Raw genomic sequence first — 8,448 nt, forward strand, 5'->3', positions numbered from 1 at the left:
TTCGGAACGTTCCTTGGTGGGGAGAAGCTGAGTGACGAAGAGGGGAAGATAGATGAATCAAAACGGCATGCTTTTTTATTTGAATGGAGCAAACTGCGTGGCGGTGAGAAGAGTGGACCACTGATAGTGTTGTCTCGTATTTTGAGAGCTAAACTACGTGCCGGCTTTATTAAAATCAATCCAGCTTCGTCAAATTAGCATGTAATTATTTATTGAACAGATTACCAAAAATGAATCTGAAAGAAGTCAATGTCAAGATGTGTTTTTGAATTTTTGTTCTGTAAACAATAAAAATTGAGCCTTTAAATTTTCTAATTTAAAGAAGTTGGAGTTTAACCAACAATCATATTCTCATAATACTAGAGACATTAAATTTTGGGAGAGTTTCAGATTTAACTCATATTTCAAAGTCAAATACCAAACTAACCTCTTTTTTTTCTCTCTCCAATTTTTGCCATTTTCTCACAACTTTATCCTTCCCACTTAAATTATTAACGAAAATGTCATTATACATCTATTATTTCGAATTTTCTTTAATTTGGCTAAAGTCTCATTGGACCTTCTAAAAACTTTTTTATTACGAGAATGTCATCTTCTTCAATTTCTTCAACCACCATGAACAACCATGAAAATGGAATAAATGCTTCTCAACCAATTTTAAAGTTGTAATAAGTAAAGATTTGAGCTCATTCACTCATAATCTTCCTCATTCTTTCATAATTTCTTCTCCAAAACATATGGGCTAAGTTACAATGCCAAAAGTCATGCATTTTTGGTGATTTCTGGTTACTTAACATCTGGGTTGCTTATTTTTGGTGAAATTCTGAGTTCTGGGTGCTTAAAAGAACTGTAGCCGAGCTCAATTTTGTTAAAGGTAATTGTCGCACTTCAATTTCTCCATATTTCAGTTTTCATATCGCGAAAGTAGACTTCTCGTGAAGTATACTGAAGTCTACTAGTCAACATAAGGTTATTTTTGCAATTGACTTTTAAAAGTAGACTTCATTAAACCTCACGAGAAGTCTACTCGATATCCTTTGAAAACAAAAAAAAGCATAGTAGACTTCATTTGAAGGCTTAAGAAGTCTACGAAAGAAAAGAGATTATTTTTGTAGTTGACCGTATTTTGACTTTTTAATGTAGACTTCTTTCTAAAGTCTACTGTTTACGTCTGCACAAGAAGTCTACTTTTGAGTTACTTTTGTATTTTGACCAAAAACGTATAGGTCATTTTAGTGTTTGACTAAAGTTTTTTAAAAATTAAAAAATTCATAAAACTCCGGAAAGCTGTAGTATACTTCAGAAAGAAGTCTAAAAAACTTCTTTGGGAAGTCTACTTATATTTTTCGGTCAAACTTAGAAGGAATCTTTTTTTAAGTAGACTTCACAGTGAAGTCTACTCAAAAAATTCAATTGCAAAAATAACATATTTTTTCCGTACACTTCTATTTAAAAAGTAGACTTCAAAAGTAGACTGTCAGAAAAATCTACTCATACATGAAGTCTACAATAGAAGTCTACTTTGTTAGTCAATGCATCGGTCAAATGCTAAAGTAACCTTTTTGGCCGGAAGTCTACTTCTGAAGTCTACTGAAAGAAAAGTCAACAAAATGGTCAATTGCAAAACTAACATGTTTTTTAGTAGACTTCTTTAGTAGACTTCACTATGAAAAAGTAGACTTCTTCACCAGTCTACGTTTGAAGTCTGCTTTAGAAGTCTACTTATTGTAGTTTTTTTAAAAACGCGTTTTAGGCAAATTTATAAAGTATTTTTTTTTTTTTTTTGGATTAGAAATGCTTTTTATGAAGTGATTGAACTACCCAGTGAATTTCATTTCATTTCATTCGATATTTATTGTTGAATCAGAAGTTTTGATTTTTAAGCTAGTTAGCTTATTAAAGTAGACTTCTCCAGCAGTGTACGGATGAAGTCTGCACACGAAGTCTGTTCGGTATCATTATTTTAAAAACAAAATTACAGAATATATATAAATTATTTTTTGTATTTTTAGGTTTTGGAATGTGTGTTACCACTGGTTTAATTACTCAATGAGTTTCATTTGTTTTAAGTCGATATTTATTATAGAATCGAATTTTTTGATTTAATAGCTAGTTAGCTTGGAAGAATAGACTTCATCTCCAGTCTATAGATGAAGTCTGCAGAGGAAGTCTCCTATATAGAAAATTTGTTACTTACATATTTGCAATAATGTAGTTTGTAATTTCGTTTGCTAATATGGTTTTTTGTGTTTTATTACAGAAAATGATCAACTCCATAAAAATAAATCTTCAAAAATTCTAAAAGATTGTAGAGTCATTTTTAAGTTCTCTTGTTAATAACACTAACCTCATTCTTTTGTTTTTTTTTTCTTTTTTTTTTGATTTGACATACTTTGTGATTTTAAAACTGATGCAACATTCAGTTACTTCAAAAAATTTGTGACATTGAATAAACATGTAACACCAATCCATTCTTCTTCTATTTTGTGGTTTTAAAACTGGTGCAAAATCAGTCACTTAAAAATTTTTATTTAGAATTAGTTTATGGAACTTTTCTTTGCACCATACTCTGAACCATTATATTTTGTCCATATAGAATAATTTGATTATGTTACATATTTGATAAAGATACATAAAAATAACGGTTGATGACAATTAAAAGACTACTACAGTTGATGATTATTACAATTAATGACCATTACAGACAAAATTGATAATCATTACACAAAAAGAGATCATGAGCAAACAGAAGATCAATTATTTATTTATTTATTGGATTCTGTTTTGTAAATGAGCTTAATTGTTGTGTTGGGCACTTGGGCCTGTTAGGACAAAACTCCCTACCCGTCTCGATGTCGATGGTGGAGAAAATGGAGATGACGGTGACGAATTTTTGAGATTTGTGAGATACTGCAAATGAAAGAAGTCAACTTAAGAAGTCTGCTTTCGAAATCAACTCAAGATGTCTACTTTCGGAGATGACAGTGATGAATTGTTGAGATTTGTGAGATACTGCAAATGAAAGGAGTAAAAATTAAACATCAACCCAAGTAACAAATCTAATAAAGAAGAGGAAGAGGAGGTTTCCGAGAAACACATAATCACAGATCTGATTACTAAACTAAATCAAATTAGTTCTGACACTCAGATCTTAGTACATTATGAATAAAAAAAAATTCAAAGTGGATCCCAATTAAATAAAACCAAAATTTCTGGACAAAACATCAGCTAATAAGTAAAAAGAAGAAACTTGAAAAAGCTAACAATTTGAACCAGACATCAAAGCCATACCCAGACAAAGCTGCACGGCGGTGAGGAAGTCGACGGTGGACCTCTTTTGTTGCTCACTATGTTGAGGTCACCTACAGTGAAGATCAAACAAACGTTTTCCTAAAAACAAAAAGCAGAGTATAATCTAAAGATAGATTTCTAACCTGAAACAGCATAGAAAAAGACCTCGTGTACAGCTCGTTTGCAAGCAGATCTAAAAAAAATCGATGTTCTCGTTGAATCTGAACCCACAGAAGCTGCTTGATTCGCCATTGTTGAGTTGTTGAGACCGGACTGAAAGCGCTAAGTTACTCTCTGGTTACAAGGGAGGACACCAGATCTCTGAGCTTCGAAAAAAATCGTGAGAGAAGCGATGGAGGCCAGAGGAAAGCGCCGAATTAGAGAGTCTCTTTGAAAAAATTAGGGTTTTACGAGGATTCGTAGGTTTATATAGTAGGATAAAAATTTCCGGTTAAAATATATATTTTTGGTTTAATATGGGTTTAATTTTGGTTTAAATTTCAGTTAGGTTATTTTATTCGGTTTAGCAGACTTCAATATAGAAGTCTACAACTTTTAAAACCTAAATAATAAATTTACTTCTACTTAATTTAAAAACATACATTTCCATTTAGCAATATGAAAAAATAATTTATGTACATTTGAGTTACGATTACGGAATTTATGAATGTAAATTTGATACCAAAATAATTTTTTAAAAATTTTAAAATTAAATTTACAGATTTAATTATTTAGTAGACTTCATTTCGATTAGACTTCTTTTTCACTTTAGTAAACTTCGTCAGGGTGTAAACGGTAATTAGGACATCCGTTTTTTTTTACTCATACAGGTTTAAATGGTCTTTTCACTATCCATTTAGGTTATTTCTGCTAAATATTTTTTTAGTTGTCTACTTTTGTATTCAAAATCAAGTTTTAGGTTATTTTTAGCAAAAAACCCCTTAAATTTTCTTGAAAAATGATAACAGTGAAAAGTGTTTTGTGTGGATAATGCAAGAGATACGATGGCCTTACAACAAAGGATAAAACAAAGGCAATCGCTTTTTTTTTTCAGTTGCTTGATAAACAATCAGACAATTTTGCATGGCGACACATTCAATGATCATTCCTTCTTCATCTTCTTCATCTTCCTCTGCTCTCTCTGCTCCCTCTCCGTTGAGAGAGACTCTGCCACTCTTCAGTACAAGATCTCTCACAATCCCGAGAAAATCCTGCTTTTCTCGGCTTCGGTTGAGATTCTTTGCGGAGAAACACTCTCAGCTCGATTCCTCAAATGGCTGCGCCACTAATTTCGCCTCTTTACAAGAATGTGAGTTTTCTTCTGCAATTTATGTCTTTCGTTTCTTGACAAGATCGTCTCTCGCGATCAGTATTGGACCAAAATGTGTTTGATTTTGTTGATATACAGGATTGCAACAGCTTTTGGTTCCTAGTCTCAATTTTTTTTTCTTTACTACTTCATTAAGTATTCCAATTTTGTTAGTTCTTAACCACAATGATGATGAAAATATGTTCTTGATTGAAGATATTGTTCTTGAGACGCTCATTGTTCAAGATTGTTGTTTCTTATGGTCTCTAACTCATCAAAGATACCAACTTTTTTTGTCTGGCTCTTTCTTTTCTGATTCTTTTTGATTAGCCAAGAGAAGCTATAAATCTACTGCAGTTATCCTAAGATTAAGTGTAGCAGATTAGAGCGATTGTGTGGTAGTAAGATAGCATATTAGTGAGATTTTGGTTTTGGTTTATAAGAGTGTTTCTAGGAAGTGAATGTGTTTGATAAGTTCCCTCTTGATTTATCAATTGAAATACTTGTTTATTTGATTCTTTGATTGAATGTAGCAGATTAGAGCGATTGTGTGATTATAAGATAGCAAATTAGTGAGAGTTTGTTTTGGTTTATAAGAGTGTTTCTAGGGGAGTGAATCTTGGGTGTTAAAGTCTCTCTTATTTTATGAATATTAGTAGATTCACAGCTTCTGTTTGTTTGTATTTTTTGATTCTTTGGAGGATATTTTTTTTTTTCAGCCGGAGATCATCTTACAGAGGAACATGTCACAAAAGGAGAGTCTACTCTTAGTATTACAGTCGTTGGAGCCTCTGGAGATTTGGCCAAGAAGAAGATATTCCCTGCATTGTTTGCTCTCTTTTACGAGGGTTGCCTTCCTCAGGACTTTTCTGTTTTCGGTTATGCTCGGACCAAACTCACTCATGAGGAGCTTCGTGACATGATCAGTAGTACTTTAACTTGCCGGATAGATCAAAGGTAGTCCTCCTATACATTTTGGCGTATGTTTGCAGTTCAAAATCTATGCTTTGGTTATTTCAAGAAAAGATTGGAATCCACAGGGAAAACTGTGAGGACAAAATGGATCAGTTCTTGAAGAGATGCTTTTACCATTCTGGTCAGTATAACTCGGAAGAGGATTTTGCAGAACTAGACACCAAGCTCAAAGAGAAAGAGGTAACTTCCTTTCACCCTCTCCATGCTTATTTCTTGTACCAAAGTCACTGATCATTTCTGTTTGAAAGGCTCACTCTCCATGTTTAATTTTTTACCAAGATCATTTCTGTTTGAGACATGGATCTAAATACATTATAGTTCCTCTCTCCTTCATCTAATCTTGTTTGTTTTCTTCTTTTTAGGCAGGAAAGCTATCAAACAGGCTGTACTATTTGTCTATACCACCAAACATATTCGTCGATGTGGTAAGGTGTGCAAGCCTTAGAGCCTCTTCAGAGAGTGGCTGGACAAGGGTCATTGTAGAAAAGCCATTCGGTCGTGATGCTGAATCATCTGGAGAGTTAACTAGATGTCTGAAACAGTATCTCACAGAGGAGCAAATCTTCAGGTTAGCCCAAGAGCCATCACTTTCATCTCTTTTTTTCATTCTTGAGCTGGAACTTAGTTGCAATGTTGTTTGTGGTATTACTTAGGATTGACCACTATTTGGGAAAGGAGCTTGTTGAGAACCTTTCAGTGCTTCGATTCTCAAATCTTGTTTTTGAGCCTCTATGGTCGAGAAATTACATACGCAACGTTCAACTGATTTTTTCTGAAGATTTTGGAACAGAAGGACGTGGAGGGTAAGCTTTCATGATTTCTTCTCTGTCTATCATTAACAACGTATAAAGTTACAAGCATGGAAAACTTTATCTAATGTTAGATCAATGCAGTTATTTTGATCAGTATGGAATCATAAGAGACATCATGCAGAACCATCTCTTGCAAATACTCGCACTTTTTGCAATGGAGACGCCTGTGAGCTTAGACGCTGAGGACATAAGAAGTGAAAAGGTAAGATTTCTTTCTTCACTAAGAAAAGCTTTAGGCCGGTAATAACATACTAGTTCCTATCAGGTGAAAGTTTTGAGATCAATGAAACCATTACTGCTTGAAGATGTGATTGTTGGTCAATACAAAGGACATAGCAAGGGAGGAAAGGCTTATCCAGGTTATACAGACGATCCAACGGTTCCAAAACACAGTCTCACTCCAACATTTGCTGCAGCGGCTATGTTCATCAACAATGCCAGATGGGACGGTGTCCCTTTTCTAATGAAAGCTGGTAAAGCTCTCCATACCAGAGGAGCAGAGATCAGAGTTCAGTTCAGACATGTCCCTGGAAACCTGTACAAGAAAAATTTTGCTACTGATTTAGACAAAGCAACTAATGAGCTAGTAATCAGAGTTCAGCCTGATGAAGGCATATACCTGAGGATCAACAACAAAGTCCCTGGTCTTGGAATGAGACTTGATCGCAGCGACCTTAACCTTCTATATCGATCCAGGTATAACAAATCATACTTTCTGATTCTTGCTTTCATATCAGGATTACTTAATTTTACGTTTTCTTCTGTTTTTGTGTTGAAAAGGTATCCAAGAGAGATACCAGATGCATATGAAAGGTTGCTTCTTGATGCAATCGAAGGAGAGAGGAGGTTGTTTATCAGAAGTGATGAGCTAGATGCAGCATGGGATCTATTCACACCGGCTTTGAAGGAACTCGAGCAGAAAAAAATCGTCCCTGAGCTCTATCCATACGGGAGCAGAGGTCCGGTTGGTGCGCATTACCTTGCATCTAAGTACAATGTGAGGTGGGGAGATCTTGAAGATGTTTAAGCTTTTGACAGAAACAAAGATTTGGTGATGTGAAAGATTTGGTGTTAATATGAGACGAGCTAACTAGTCTATATGTATTGAGCCTTTACAACTATTGTCAAATTCATTGCATAGATTGGTTCTCAATTTTCTGCCAAAAAACTATGTGTGATTTGTTTCTTTCCAACAAATACATAGATTTTTGTTCAAGAATCAATGGCTAAATGTTTAGGATTGTTATGTTGATAAATTGATAAATTGATGTAAGATTGGAATCCATCAAACATAGGATCACAAGATGATCAGAGATTCCAAGCATAGAGATGGAAATGGGGATTTTGTGACTGAATCCACAATCCCACACAATAAGAGAGCTTGATTCCACAAGCAATCTGATCTGCAAGTCTATAGAAAACAAGTGATTCCACACTTAAATTCTAAAGACAAGAACAAAAGAGACAAGGATTCCACCAAGACTCTAATGAACAAAGACACAAAGACAAACATTGTAAATTGAATAATACTTTATTAATTTGGAAGAAGGGTGAATACAAGTGAAAACAAAGCTTAGCTTATATAGGCTCTCTGTACAACGTCTCTAAGGTCTAGAACAAGAAAACACATCACAAAACTAGCCGTTGAAGCCATTAAGAAGAAATCTGCACAAGAAAGGAAACTTGAGGTGTGCTTGAGTTTTGAGAGCTTGGGTGAGAATCCCTGGCTTCTGGGGATGTCCAGGTACATTGAATCAGTTCCAAAGTCGCAGCAGCAGCAAGGATATAGCCATTGGAGAGAGTTAAGACCCTAAGTGTAAACATGTTGAATGCACTTGCGTCTAAATAAGGAAAGTCAGTCCATGTGCATCTCCAATTGATCTTATGCGTTTTGGTAGAACTACAGACGTCTTGGAGAGTCTCTAAATGTCCAATAATGTCTCCAGGTCGCCAAATATATGATTGAAGTTTATCAATCCCGAAATTTCATTGGTTTTTTTTTGGTAACGCCAAATGTTGCAGTAGAAGATAGATGTGTAACATCCCAATCTATATAGATGA

General features: G+C 34.5%; 1 protein-coding gene across 1 annotated transcript; it reads left to right on the forward strand.

Annotated features, from left to right (window-relative positions):
• Positions 1-4,360: 4,360 nt before the first annotated feature.
• On the forward strand, positions 4,361-7,556 carry LOC18012113 (glucose-6-phosphate 1-dehydrogenase 1, chloroplastic). The gene is made up of 8 exons (XM_006395868.2): positions 4,361-4,600; positions 5,320-5,557; positions 5,641-5,755; positions 5,938-6,143; positions 6,229-6,378; positions 6,469-6,589; positions 6,653-7,083; positions 7,168-7,556. The coding sequence occupies exons 1-8, from the start codon at positions 4,375-4,377 to the stop codon at positions 7,412-7,414; spliced, it is 1,734 nt and encodes a 577-aa protein (XP_006395930.1). The 5' UTR covers positions 4,361-4,374; the 3' UTR covers positions 7,415-7,556.
• Positions 7,557-8,448: the final 892 nt, after the last annotated feature.

The sequence above is a fragment of the Eutrema salsugineum genome, unplaced genomic scaffold (assembly GCF_000478725.1).
Source record: "Eutrema salsugineum unplaced genomic scaffold, Eutsalg1_0 scaffold_6, whole genome shotgun sequence".
Lineage (NCBI taxonomy): Eukaryota > Viridiplantae > Streptophyta > Magnoliopsida > Brassicales > Brassicaceae > Eutrema > Eutrema salsugineum.

Bases quoted from the DNA above. Each gene is read 5' to 3' on its own strand.
- LOC18012113 (XM_006395868.2), top strand. From the start codon at position 4,375: ATGGCGACACATTCAATGATCATTCCTTCTTCATCTTCTTCATCTTCC. The intron at 6,590-6,652 runs GTAAGATTTCTT...AGTTCCTATCAG, and splicing joins AGGACATAAGAAGTGAAAAG to GTGAAAGTTTTGAGATCAAT. The intron at 7,084-7,167 runs GTATAACAAATC...TGTGTTGAAAAG, and splicing joins AACCTTCTATATCGATCCAG to GTATCCAAGAGAGATACCAG.